The 14,472-nt window shown below is 52.4% G+C and overlaps 1 protein-coding gene across 1 annotated transcript; it reads right to left on the minus strand.

Moving 5' to 3' along the window:
• Positions 1–402: 402 nt before the first annotated feature.
• On the minus strand, positions 403–9,614 carry LOC126931089 (keratin, type II cytoskeletal 71). The gene is made up of 9 exons (XM_050748829.1): positions 9,100–9,614; positions 6,490–6,704; positions 5,752–5,812; positions 5,178–5,273; positions 4,630–4,794; positions 4,335–4,460; positions 2,781–3,001; positions 2,053–2,087; positions 403–1,234 (listed from the first exon to the last, which is right to left on the minus strand). Exons 1-9 carry the CDS (start codon positions 9,544–9,546, stop codon positions 1,023–1,025), a joined length of 1,578 nt encoding a protein of 525 aa, XP_050604786.1. The 5' UTR covers positions 9,547–9,614; the 3' UTR covers positions 403–1,022.
• Between the last annotated feature and the right edge of the window lie 4,858 nt (positions 9,615–14,472).

Raw genomic sequence — 14,472 nt, forward strand, 5'->3', positions numbered from 1 at the left:
GGCCAGGCCTCTGAGCAGTGAGGAAAGGCTGGACAAATGCAAATACCTGTGTACTAAGCCCATCTTCCGATGAGGAAAGGTGCAGTCTCAGAAAGAGGCAAGGTCATGCCAGGAACACGACCGTTTGTGCATGTCCATCTGCTGAAGCCTCCAGCCAATACATGCACATGCTTTCTGGGCTTCTCCTTTCCCCCCTCCCTGCCCCTCCTCCCAGACCCTGCTCCACACCCCATTTGCCTCCTGAAAATTAACACAGATGTACAGGTTGCATGGGCAATACACAGTGATGTACTTGTGTGTGTGTGTCTGTGCTTCGTGCATTCATGAATGTACATGGTGTGCGCTCATGTGAGTGAACTGAGTTGCATGGGTGTACTTTGAATACTCAGAGACCAAGCCATCAGATTGTGCTGTTTATTGAGGATGCAACAGAGGAAGACCATTAAGAATAAAGGAAAAGTGAACAGTCCTGCTCTTCTCTGCTTCTGGGTACAGGCAAGTAGAGAAAAAGGCCTTGAATTGCACTTGGTCCCACTCAGATCTGAGACTGAGCTAGATGTGGGGGTGGGGACTGGGCCACTCTTGATTGTTTGTCCTTCAGTCCTCCCTTTCTTGAACATAGAACCAGCTCCTAGCATAGGCAGGAGCTATGCTAGGCCTCAGTGTGTGCAGGGCCTTGGGCAGAGGCCCAGGGAGCACAGCAGAGTAGTTAGCAACTGAGCCAGAGGCAGGGCAGAAGAGGAAAGCTGGGAGCCAGGACCTGAGCTGGTGGTGTAGCCGGGGGACCGCAGCCAAGGAGTGAATACGGTGTGTGCAGGGAGGAATTTCACCAAGTTTGGTCATCCAGGCCTTCCCAGGCTCAGGAAGACACAGGCTTGGAGAAGTGGGTGGCCAAGGCCAGTGCCAGGTGCATGGGAGCAGGACCAGCAGTGTGGAGATGGAGCTAAGAGTGGGCTGTGGGAAGTACAGTGTGGGATCCAGAGCCAGGTCATGGAATGAGGCGGGGCCCGGGGCAGTCTTCTCTACCGACTGGCTTTCTTGGAAGGGGCACTCAGGCTGGAACCCTTCCCCAGGGTGTCTTTGTAATCGCTGGCACTGCCCCGGCTCCTACCCTCCCCACCTCTCACGCTGCACACTCCAGAGATGCAGCCGCTGCTGTTGGCCACGTAGCCGCCGCTGACCGTGCTGGGCCGGAAGCCATAGCCACTGCCACCGCTGGTGCTGCTGATGATGGCTGCAGGAGGAGCCGAAGCCAACACCCACTCAGACAGAGAGCTGGGGAGGCCTCCTTTACCCAGGGCAGACAGGGCTCTTCTTGGAGGAATTGAGGGGGGAGGCGCACACCACTCCCTCCCCCTGGGGAGAATGTACCAAAGACAGCTTCCCTCATACTCTGACCTTGGCTTGCTCAGCTTATACCCAGTCTGACTGAGTCTTGCCCCATTAATGCTCAGTGGCCCAACTCCTTGGTCCAGGTACCAATACGCCTACCTGTCCTCCTGGACACCCACCCACTGCCCTTTCTATTAGCCTTTTTGCTAAACTTTCCAGCCTCCAACCTTTCCCTCCTGCTAGCTGTCCCACAGCAGGCATCTTTTCCAAGCTCTGGTTTAACTCTTTTGGCCCGCTAAGCAATGCAGTGACCTGATACTGCCAGCTTGACCTCTGAGATCCCTCATTCTCTCACTCCCTCAGCCCTCCCTACTTCCCAAGCCCAGGTCTGATTGCAGTTTGCAAACCTGACCCCCTAAGCCTCACACAGACCCATGCATCATTTTTCTGCAACATGACTCTTGTTTTCCCATGACGATAGCTTTCCCTTGCTGCCATCCCCTAGGAACAGAAAGTTAGAGAGATAAGAATGAAAGAGGCCTGGCCTGGGAGTTAGGAAAGCCGATTCTGGCCATGGCTCTGCCATCTGGCTTTGTGATCTCAGGCAAAGCTTTTCCCTTTCTGGTTCTTAGATCCCTCATCTACACATACAGGGTGTCACTAAGGTCCTTTCCAGTCTGCAGATTTTACAGTTTTAGATCAAAGCATACAAATACTTACAGATGCTGACAGGGGAGGGAAATTCTCCTGACATCCTGTTAAGGAAAGAAATAAAATAAGAGAGAGAAGTCATTCAGCTCACAGTCTCTTCAAAGCTACTGCCATCCCCACCCTGATGTGGGTTTTTGAACCCAACAGGCACCTGTTGACATTCCAAAGTTTCTTTGATATAAATAGAGCCTGAGAAGTTTTGGAGACTACCCCCGAATCTTTGGGGTAACCAGACAACAACCCTAGTTAGACAATAGTTTACAAGAGGTGCACACATGGGGGCAGTGTATCTACCTCCCACGTGTCAGGTCCACACACCAGCCTGCCCATCCCTGTAGAGCCCTGGGGAAGCTGGGGTGGCGGCCCCAGCACACCCTCAACAAGCCCATGTTGCACGTGGACAGATGAAGAAGAGAGAACAAGAATGCCTAATAGAGTAATGGGGTTTTGCAGGGAGCAGGGTGGTGGATATTTCTAGTATGTCTGGGAAGAATGAGCAAATCTGCTTAGCTTTCCACATAGCACAGTGCCTGCCATGAAACTAGCTCTCACAGTCTATTATGAGTGGATACTCATGTCCACTCATGGTAGTATTATTAATTACTATCATTATTTCTATCCTCATCACCCCACCACTTCCCAAGAACTCGTGTCTTCTGGATTGAGATGTGTTAGGGTTTCTCCTTTGGGTCTTCCCAAACCCCTGGGGTCCTCCTGCCTGGGCACGCCCCACCCACCTGCACTCCTCGCTCTCCAGCAGCTTGCGGTAGGTGGCGATCTCCATGTCCAGGGCCAGCTTCAGGCTCATGAGCTCCTGGTACTCGCGCAGCATCCGCGCCAGCTCCTCCTTGGCCTGGTGCAGGGCGCCCTCCAGCTCGTCCAGCTTGGCCCGGGCGTCCTTCAGGGCATTGTCTCCCCGCTGCTCAGCATCAGCAATGGCCGTCTCCAGGTTGGAAGCCTAAGGAAGGAATTGGTGAGGTCGAAAAACTGGGAGGAGCCACTGCGGCTATCCACATCCAAATCCCTCTGGGTCCTTAGAGAGAGGCCCATCTCCACCCTACACACCACCACACTTCTTTTGCAGCCAGAGCCCCTTCTGGGGCTGGCGCGTCCCTCCTTAGCTCTAGCCCCATTCCCTGTGTTGGATGTGTGGGTGATGGAAATCATGCAGCCCTGCCCTCCTGAGCGCCACTTTAGTTCAGCATAAAGACATTTATTCAGCCATATTGTACCAAGGGCACGAAATGAATGACAGTAATGCTCTTGAGTTGTTTAGGTCTGGGAGGAGAGATGGTTGAATATGCTGTGGCAGACGCAAGGGCAGCAGCTGCCCAGGAGCATGGCACCACAGGTGAGGGGGACAAGGAAGGGCACACCTCAGGAACAACTATTATTTGCCAAGCACTTAGTGTATGCCAGCACCACGCTCAATACTGTACATACCATTGACATAAGTTAGCTCATTTAGTCCTTGCAACACCTTGTGAAGCAAGCAGAAGTAACCTGTCCAAGGTCACGAAGCAGCTAAGTGTTAAAGCCCACAAGAGAATAGAAGGAGCACTGGACTAGGAGTCAGGAGACCTTGATTCAGATCACAGCTCTGCTACTTACCAGCTGTGTAACCCCCTTATCCTCTCTGAGCCTCAGTTTCCTCATCTGTAACAACAGCGAGGGCAACTGTTGCCTCTCAGGGTCTTGGTGAGGATGAAGTGTGATCGAAGAATAGGTGCCGCTGCCATTGTTATCATATATGTACATCTTGTGCCTCACCTACAAGCCGAGGCTATATCCTATATTCCTGGGAGCCAGTCCTTAACAAGGCGCCTTAATGGGTGCTCCCTGAGCCCATTTCTCCATCTCACTCATTAACTCCACAGATGTTTATCAAGCTGCGACTATGCGGCAGGCACTGTGCTAGATGCTGGGGAAACAGGGCACAAAGCAGCCAGCTCCTTGCCCCCTTTCAGTCTAGTGGCAGTGTCAGTAATAACAGGAAGTGTGACAAGTACAGGGAAGCACAGGTGCAAGGAAGGCACATCGCTCCGGGGAGGTCCTAGCCCAGTGCCGAGGAGGCTTCCTAAGGAGGGGCTTCGAGGCCGAGGTCCTTGGAGTGAGTCAGAGATCAGTAGCCCCCAGGGACGTCCTGCTCCGGGTGTTTGAGGCAGCGACCTCACTGGCCTCCTCTCTTCTCCCAGGCAGCGATCTGGGAAGCTGATGTTCTCAGCAGCTCATCTCCCCTCCACTCATACTCCCCTGCACTTGACCACAGGCCAAGGCCAAGGTGCTCTCACCTGCTTCTTCACGTTCTCGATCTCTGAGCGGATTCTCTGGATGAGCCGAGTGAGCTCCGAGATTTCATTCTTGGTGTTTTTGAGGTCGTCCCCATGCCGGCCAGCTGCCAGCTGTAGCTCCTGGAACTGGGGACCCCAAAGCGCAGAGTCATGAACGTGTCGTGGGAGTGCATGTATCTCGGGGTCAGAACACAACAGACATTTACCGGGACACTGCCTCTATTCTGGGCACAATCTGTCCCCGTCTGCTGCCTGCTGGCATCACCCTCCCTGGCCCCGCCTCAGCCCAGCTCACCTTGGTCTGGTACAGGGCCTCAGCCTCGGCCTTGCTCTTCAAGGCGATCTCCTCATACTGGGCGCGCACCTCGTCGATGATGCTGTCCAGGTCCAGGTTCCGGTTGTTGTCCATGGACAGGATGACGGACATGTCGCTGATGTGGGACTGGATCTGAGTGATTTCCTGCAGGGGACATAGGGAGGTCTCTCAGCTCAACCACTGTCAGAGGCCAACCACCTCCCCCACACAAGATGAGCAAATTCTGGTGATGCCATCTTGGAGGCTGTGACCCAGGGCTGTTGCCTTCCAGGGTTGTTTGCTTTGCGGCAAAGTAAGTTCCCTGCTGGGCCCAGACAGATTCCCACTGCCGTGTAGCAAGGGCCTGGCCCATTCCCTTCCCGCTCAGAGGGTGGAGACTGAGGAGACTTGCAAGGCTGATGCGGGAGATGGATGGCTAACTGAGGGGTCTCACTGAGGGCTGGGGCCTCCATGTCTCCCGCAGCCCCTAGAATAGAGTTTAACCCACCAGCCTTCCCCAGATGAACCGAGTGGACAGACAGACTTACGGCTTCAAAGAGACACCTGAAGAACTTGATCTCCTGGTCCATGGATTCCACCTTGGCCTGCAGCTCCACCTTATTGGCGTAAGCTGCATCCACATCCTGAAAGATGCCCCCACCATCCACTGTCACTGCCGGTACAGCCAAGAAGACAGCAGCCCCCCTGCCTGGTTCCCCGCGTGAGGAAGGAGTCACTCTCTTCTCTTCACCTTGCCTTGGGAAAGGAGACAAAGGAGCAAAGGCCCAGCCCCACCCCACCCCACTCTGGGAATCTGAAGTGCCTGTGGTGTCTGAGCCGGGTCCCAGGGCTGCAGGGGAGCCCCTGAGCCTTGTCCTCCGTATTCTTCTCCGTGTTCGAACCACAGCCCCATTGGACATGCAGTCAGGCGTCCTCTCACGGGCACTCTCCCTGTCTTTTCATTCTTTTTTCTGGATAGTCTTTCATCAAGCTTTTCTCTGCCTTCACCTCACTCTTCCTGAATCAGTTTACCTTGAGAGGGGCTAACAGAGCACCTTAGCAGGCTCCGTTCCTCCAGGTCCTAGGCCAGCCCCCAGGATTCAGGGTCTGCCTTCCTCTCACCTTCTTAAGCAGCACAAACTCGTTCTCCGCTGCTGTCCGCTTGTTGATTTCCTCCTCATACCTGTGGGAATGCGAGGGCCCATTGGTTAATATCTCTCACTGAAAGCCTTTGCTTGCACAGGGCAGAGTTTGAGCAAGGAGCAGCATGTCCATCAGAAGATACAGATGCTGGGGGCCGCAGAGTACTGGGCAGGGGTGAGTTGGGGAAGACTTCCTGGAGGAGGGAACATGCTAACCAGTTTGGAAGAATGAGACTGTTGAAGATCCAACTTGGCAAATGAGGAAGGAGCACATGGAGCGAATGCCCTGTGGGACTCTCAGAGGAAGCAAGATGTGAACTGCCCTCCCCAAATTTGAGTACAGCTTTGCAAATGGCAAAGTGCTTCAACCTGCATTTTCTCAGTTACCCCTGAGAGCAGTCTTGGAGCCAGATGCACTTAACCCTCCTCTTATATGGGAGGAGAACGTGAATGGTTTCCCCTAATAGTCCCTAAACCCAGAGCCGGAGATAACCCTCTGCCCACTGCCCAGCTCACTGGGCATTTGTCCTGAGAGTCAGGCCAGAAGCTGGAGGAGCAGAGAGCAAGTTCCAGAGTTTTGTTGGGGTGATTCTGCTTGGTATGACCAAGAACAATGCCCCCCACCGACCTCCAAAATGTTTAAGCTGGGGTGACTGCCAGGGGTCCCTCAGAGGGACAGCAGCAGTTGTCCAGTTACAGGGGGTCTCCTCCTGCTCACCTCTTCTTGTAGTCCTCCACTACGTCCCGCACATTCCTCAGCTCTGAGTCCAGCCTCACCCTGTCCCCGGACAGTGTCTCCAGCTGCTTCCGCAGGTTGCTGATGTAGCCCTCGAGAATGGGCTCTAGATTGTTCTTGCAGTTGTTCAGGTCCAGCTGCTGCAGCAGCTCCCACTTAGTCTCCAGCACCTGGTTCTGCTGCTCCAGGAACCGGACCTGGAACCCAAATCCCGGAAACTGCTGAACCCCTGTGGTAATAGTCACACGTGTCTCTCACAGGGCATTGTGCAAAGCCTCTATCTGCATTTTCTCCTCACTAGAGCTGAAGGAGGTTGGCAAATCATTACTCTCTGCCACGGAGAAAAAACTGAGATGCAAAGCAACTTAGCTTCTTTCCAAGGCCCAACAGTTTAAGAAGCAGTGGAGCCCGGAACTGAACCTAGACATGTGTCCCTGTAATCCGTGCATCCAATCACCCAGCGCCCACCATGGCCGCACTAACTCAGGGCATGGCTGTGATTGAAAATACCAGCAGAGAAGCCAGGATGGGTCCATCATTTTGGACAGGTTGACCATCCTGAAGAACAAAGTCTGCTCTTCATTTCAGGGCATATCAGAGCTCACTAAGGCTTGGGCCAAGGCCTTCTAGGGATTTTAAATGCCTGGAGCAGGCACCAGCTTCATCTTTGCTTATAGCCTCTCCTCTCCCTCCTTGGTCCTGCTCCCCAGAATGATCTCTACAACAAGCATGGCACATGGAACACGATGGACAGATGGAGCTCCTGATCCCATTGCAGCCCCTCACTGAGCCAGGAAACCGACCAGAAGGAGTTGTCCATACACATCTCTTGTTTGGTTTTTGGGGATGGGGAGCACAGTTTTTAAAATGTGACTTCCCTTAATCTACATGAGCACAGCTACTGCTTGAATAAGGTTGTCTTCCTCCAAATCAGAAACACAAGACATGGGAAAACTATCTAAGAATCGGTGTCGAGATGGAATTATTCCCTGAAAATTTGTCTCTAGCTCATCATCCAGCATTTGGTCTGGTTTAATCAGTCCTGAGTTTTCATGTGATCTACAAAGCTGAGCATTAACCACAGAGTAAACCCTGCATCTGAGACACCACAATACACACCTGCACTACTGAACACATCTGGATGCCAAAAGGATTTACCCGTCTTCTCTGGCTGCCTGAGGTTAAGGGACTGAGCTCTGGAGACTGAAATTATTTGGGAACTGTCCAAGCCTTTCAGCCTCCTTCCCCTCCCTCTGGGCAGACCATCTTTATAAACAAGATGTGACTGTCCTCATGTTCATCTTTCTTCCCATGTCTCCAGACTTTATCCCTCAAGATTTTGACCACCTGAGCCAAGAATCAGTCCACTCCCATCCCCCAGACCCCAACTCAGAACACTTTGATCTTGCAGATATGAAAAGGCTTAGAAGAATAAGAAGCCACAGAGCCAGTCCTAGCCCCTGAGGCTGAGCCGAGGGCAGCAGGGACTCCTCCAGGCAGGAAGTGTGAGCTGCAGGAGCTAGCTAAGCTCTGATGGCCACATGACCATCTCACCCATAGGCTTTGTCCTGGGTTGACCAGTCCTTAGTGCTTGACTGTCACAGAGCCAACACACCCCTCCAGTCTCCTCCTCTGGGTCTGGAGGCAAAAGGTTGAGGGTCCAGCCTCACCCTTCCCTTTCCCCAAATGACCTTGAGAATGCCATTTACCTACATGCCTTCAGTGACTCATACAATAGGGATAATTATTTATTCTCTGCCAGAAGTCGGGGGCCTATCTGGACTGTGTTATCTCTTCAGGTCTCTAGACACCTTTGATTCCTCCCCAAAGCATCCCTCTCCCACCTTCTGGAGATAAGAAATGAGAGTCACAATCACAATCATTTTTGTAGTACTTAGTGTGTGTCAGGCTTGTGACAAGATCTTCACCTGCATTTTCTTTTATAAGCCTGACAACAACCCCAAGACAGGGGTTATTATCCCCATTTTAGAGATGAGGAGATGGAGACACAGACAGGTAAATAACCTTCCCAGAGCCACGCAGCTGGCCAGCGGTGATGTGAGAGCACTGTGGAGTCCCCTTCCCCAGTACCCTCTTCTGCCTCTCAAGAAAGTCTTCAACTGACTGGAGCAAATGCCCACAGCAGACATCGGTGAATCAGAGGGCTTGCAGTGGCCCCTTCCTGCTGCTCCTGATCCGCTGGGCAAGTGACTAGTGGGCAGGACAGCCTGCCAGGGGAGGATAGTCTTCCCTGCTACTCTGGGTGAGACTGTCTCTCACAGGCCTTTTCTGCACACGGTCTGCAGGCCCAGCAATGGCACCAAGCTAGCCCTCAAGAGGAAGGACCACATCTCTCGCTGGGAGCCCTGAGAAGCCTCTGCCAGTAGAAACTGACCTGCCTCTGTTTTGTCTCTGGAAAGACAACATGGAGAACCTTATACAGGTCACCCTGTTGATGGGTTGTGCCTACCTTGTCCACAGTAAAGGCCTCCTCACACTTAACCTCAATCTCTCCTTCTGTAACAAAACCTTATGTTCCAAGAAGGGAAGAGGAAGGCTGTTCACAGGTTCCCCAGGTCCTGGAAGACCCACCTTGTCGATGAAGGAGGCGAACTTGTTGTTCAGAGCCTTGATCTGCTCTCGCTCCTGGGCACGCACTTTCTGGATCTCGGGGTCCAGCTCCACGTTGAGGGGGGCCAGGAGGCTCTCGTTGATGGTAACCTGGTGGATGCCTCCAGGTGGGCATACAGTTGGGCACACAGGCCCCAGGGCCACACTGCCAAACATGCTGCCAGCAAAGCCACTGGCCCGGCCCCGGCCAAATCCATAGCCTCCACTCTTCCCGCTGCCACTGGCCACATTGAGGGAGATGCTCCGGGCTCCCCCCAGGTTGTAGAGGCTCCGACTGCCAAAGCCCCCACTGAGCCCTTTGCTCCCTGCCCGGAAGGAGGATGAGCTGCCCCCCGAGAGCACAGCCGAGCAACCACTGAAGCCCCCCTTGGCAGCAGCTCCTGACTTGCAGGTGAATTGGCGGCTCATGTTGCTGTGGGAGACAAAGCTCAGATGCAGGAGGGAGGAAGGCAAAATCCCAAAAGGTTCTGCTAGTTGTAGTGAGGACTGGCAGGTGCCTTTATATGTGCTTGGCACTGGGGCTTGTGGATGGGCAGTCAAGAGCTTAATTCGTGGGTTTGGCTTGCCTGGGAGCAAGAAGTCATTTTCTCTATGCTGAGCTGGAGATCAAGCCCTCCCCACCTCTGAAACATTTAACCTTCAAATTGCTGGGCTTGCAAGCTTTGCTCATGTAATTTGGGTCTTATCTAATTAACCTGCTGTTAGAGTAATTTGCCCCAGGCCCCAGCCTCTCCAGGGGGATGTCACTGGCACTGTGCCATCCCTATCCCGATTAATCTTCTCTGGGTTGTTGGCTTCCTCCTGGGGATACAGCAGATGAAGACGGGATGGACTTTCCTGGACAGTTCAGGACACTGGGTATAGTACCAGGGCCTCCAATTGCTGTTCTCCTCCTTCCTGGAAAGGGACTGATCATTCAGGCATCACCTCTCCCCAGGCCTCCTGGAAATATAACCCATAGAGAGCAGCTGCTCTCACTTACGGGCTATTAGGAGGTAGAGTGACACTCTCCCTAGCATGGGACAGGAGCAGCCCAGGCCAGAGCCAACCATGGGCACTATCCTCACTTCACCCCTCTCAAACACCCATAATAAAGCAGGCTGGAGGCTTCAAACACTGGAGAAAATGACAAGGAGAAAAGGAGGATGGAGTTGGGGCAGGTGGCTGAGAAATTCGGGGACTCAACTGGAAGGAGGTACAGAGAAGACAAAGAGAGAGGCTGGCCCATGGCCTGGAGGGTTACGGAGATTCCCGGGTGGTCCGTTTCATCATTCTGTCTCTCCTCCAGTGTGTATCTGCTAATAAGACTAGGAACAACTTGAGGACAGTAATCATCTATTTAGAGTTCAAATAAAGAAGCTGTTTCATCAACATGAAACTTAACTCCTATTGCATCTCTCCAGGCCCAAGTGGGCCAAGAACAAGTCTGGCTGAGCCCTCCACAGGAGTGCAAGCCTCCAGGCAAGCTCAGGCCAGAAAGACCCAATGGGGGTGACCCAGTAAGCACGATGTCATTCTACTCCAAACAGTCCTTTGATGCTAGCCCCAGAGATGCTGCAGGCCCTGCATCCTAGCCACTGGCTCCCATGATGGGCCCCAGCTACTCCCATGATCTCCATTGCCACTGTGGCCCTATTCAACACAAGGCAGCTCTGTCCCTGAAGATCACCCTTGCCCAGAGATCCCTGCTGGAGCCCCATGGGTGAGCTGCAGCTCTTGGCTGGGTGGGGCACTGGAGGGAAGAAAATCTGGAGACAGGCAGGTTTGGGGATCTCTCTCACATTGTTTAGGGGAAGAGCCTGGACTCCAGTCCCTCCCACTCCTCTGCATTCCTTCCGCTACTCTTGCCCCTGCCATTTTGTCTTCTTCATTCTTACTAAAACTACCAGAATTTTTCTCTCCTTCCCTTCTGTCTTTCTCACCTTCCCTCCTCATCCCTCTCCATCCCTCCTCATCCCTCCCATCCATCTTCCCTCCGTTCTTCCCTCTCAGCCTTTCGCCATCTCTTGTTCTGTCACTTCCCTATCCTGCTCTCCTCCAGGAGGTCTTCCTGCACCCACACTGGCCAGGTCTGAGCTCTCTTCACCTCCCTTCGCTCTGAACACATCCTTAGCACGTGCTGGAGGGGCTGCAACTCTGTGACAGCTTCCATGGGGCTCCTCTGAAGCCATGTCACATGTCATCTTAGTTTTTCTTTGTAAGGCTAGTAGAGTCTTCTCCAGATTAGAGACCATGTAGTGTACTCTGAGATGGAGCAGGGACCCCCTCTTAGGGGACTGCAGGTCCCCTCAAGCATGGAAATAAAGGAAAATCTTGAGTTCCTTCAGGGGAAATTCTGGGCACCTTGCTAGCCTGCGAAATAAATAAGCAACTTGATAAGCAAGAAAGAAACAGTAGCCCAAAACAACAGCCACGAAAGCTAGAATCGTGGGATGTTTGGTTCCCTTATAGAAACTAAAGATAGCATCTTAACACATGTCCCTGAGTTGTTTGTCAGAAACCTAAACCCCACCAAAAGGGACACCTGGGCATATAGACCTCATATAAAGGGACACCGGGCACTAAGCTCTGACCACCACTTTTTGTTCTAAATTTCTCCCCAAGGGAACTGGAGAATGTCACACCCACAAACCAGAGCTAACATTCTGTTCTGCTGACCCCAAATTTTTAAACAAAGTTTCTCTTCCTTAACAAATTGCAAATCGGAAAATCTTTGAATCTATTTATGACCTGACCTGTAAGCTCCCACTTAAAAACATCCTGACCAAACACCGCATGTCCTCACTCATAAGTGGGAGTTGAACATTGAGAACACATGGACACAGAAAGGGGAACAACACACACCAGGCCTGTTGGGGGATGAGGGGTGAGGGGAGGGAACTTAGAGGATGGGTCAATAGGTGCAGCAAACCACCATGGCACACGTGTACCTATGGAACAAAGCTGCACGTTCTGTACAGGTATCCTATTTTTTTTTTTTAGAAGAGATAAAAAAAAAGACATCCTGCCCTTTTAGGCCAAAGTCAATGTGTAGCCTTCATGTACTGAGTTTTGCCTGCAACTTCTGCTCTGCTGATATTTACTCCGCCTTTAAAGCCTCTGATCTTCAAGCCATTGGGGAGGTTGAGACTTCAGCATTAGCTGCCTGGTGGTTCTTGCTTGGAGCCCTGCAAATAAACGCCTTCCTTTCCACTGCTGCAAACCTCTGTGTAGATATCAACAACACTGGATGTCTCATGCCTAATGGCCAGTGTCTTCCTGGGCCGGGCAAGTGGACTCCAGTTTGGTTCTAGAATTCCTGCCTCCCTCCCACCCTTCCTTTCTTCCTTCAGTGGACTTCTACTGAGTGCCTGCTGTATGCTAGCACCATGCTCAGCACGGGGGACACAGGAGTTGGCGGTGTGCACTGAAGACTTGAAGGTTTTCTAGAGCTCTTGCGTGTGCTCCTTCATCTCTGGCTCTGCTGGCTGCGTTTCTCGACATGCATGGCAGAGCCCTAGCCAAGCCTTCAGTGTCCCTGCTGCTGCTGCAGCCAACCTGACCCATCCCACAACCTCCTTCTTCGATGCTCCCTGCCCCAGCCAAGGACATCTCGCCCACTGGCCCCACCTTCAACTACCTCCAAAATTTTGCCAAGTTATTCTTACTCAGCCTGGAACCCCTTCTCTCCCGATCTCCTCTGACCCCAATCCCACTGCTCTTCTGAACTCCTGCTTAAAACACTGGATTTTGCAGTCTCCCCTCCCCAGCGTCCCAACTCCTCTGTCCATTGACACCCATGTGCAGGTTGCTGTTTCCTAGGGCCTGGGTCCTGGGTCCTGGGGAGGGTCCCATGTCCACAGTCAATTCGTCCCTCTGTGCCTTCCCTGAGAGCCCAGGACCAGCCTCTAAACACCCACTCCCAGGTACAGGAGAACCAATGAATAGCCCCTTGTTGGAGAAGCAACAAAACAGAGCAGAGTCAGGGCATCTTTAGGGGACTTGTAGCTGTGTGTCCACCTGGAGTGGCACCAGGTTGGAGACCAGGCTGCAGGGATCTGAATTCCACGCCGCCACTCAGCAGCACAGTTTGCTTGGTCTCTCTAAGCCTCAACTTCCCCAGCTGTAAACGGGAAATAAACTCCTGGTGGGATAGTTGTGATGATGACACATATTAATCCATAGAAAGTGCCTACTTTATAAAATACATAATAAATGGTATCAGCAACTAAAGCAGAGAGCTCAGTAGAATTGGGGAATTGGCCTGTCCTCCCCTCTCTCGTTTCTCTCCTCTGGACCAGCACATTCCCATGCAGTGTCATCCGATGTTGGAGGAAAGGGAGGGAGTGGGGTTCCCACAGGCCCCAGGCTCAAAGAGGCTGTGGACTCAGACCCTCCTTGAAATTGGAAAATTCACAGTTAAAAATAAAAATAGTAGGCCAGCTGTGGTGGCTCAGCCTATAATCTCAGCACTTTGGGAGGCCAAGGCAGGAGGATCACTTGAGGTCAGGAGTTCAAGACCAGCCTGGCCAACATGGCGAAACCCCATCTCTACTAAAAATACAAAAAAAGAAATAGCCGGGCATGGTGGCTTGTGCCTGTAGTCCCAGCTACTCGGAAGGCTGAGGCAGGAGAGTGGCGTGAACCCAGGAGGTGGAGCTTGCAGTGAGCCGAGATCTAACTACTGCACTCTAGCCTGGACGACAGAGTGAGATTTCATCTTGAAAAACAATAAATAAATAAATAAATAAATAAATAAATAAATAAAAATAACAGCCACCGTCTAATAAGTGCTAGCCAAGTACAAAACTCAGTAGGAGGCACTTTACAAACATTATAGCAGATCTTTTGGAATTGACCCTTTCATCAAATATTTATTGAGCACCTACCAAGTGCTGAGGGGCCATAAAATGTTTCCTGCCCTCAAAGGACTTAGTCTCTTGGTCCCTCCAAATGCCAGCACCCCTGGGAGAAGCAGTTCATCAAGCTATTAACAAGTGGTTAACACCTTAGCATGAATTAGTTAATCAGACACTGGCCATTAGGCATGAGACACCCAGTGTTTTTGATGAGGCCATTGATACAGAAGGAAGGAGAGTTGGGGACCTCCCACAGGAAGGGAGGGCCTAGGTGGGGCTCCTGAGGTGCCTGTGTTTTTCTGGAGGGAAAAACGGGGAGACTGAAGGAAACCAGGACAGGGCCACAGCTCACCAGGGGGACAAAACCCCCATTCCCCCTAGTCCTGCTTTAACTGAGACCTGGGAAGATTTAGGGGTGGGAGGAGACAGCACCCCTGCTTGGGGAGCCCTCTGGCCTGGTGAGGAGGCAGGATGTGAGCTGCCCATCTGACTCTGT

Source organism: Macaca thibetana, chromosome 11 (assembly GCF_024542745.1).
Source record: "Macaca thibetana thibetana isolate TM-01 chromosome 11, ASM2454274v1, whole genome shotgun sequence".
Lineage (NCBI taxonomy): Eukaryota > Metazoa > Chordata > Mammalia > Primates > Cercopithecidae > Macaca > Macaca thibetana.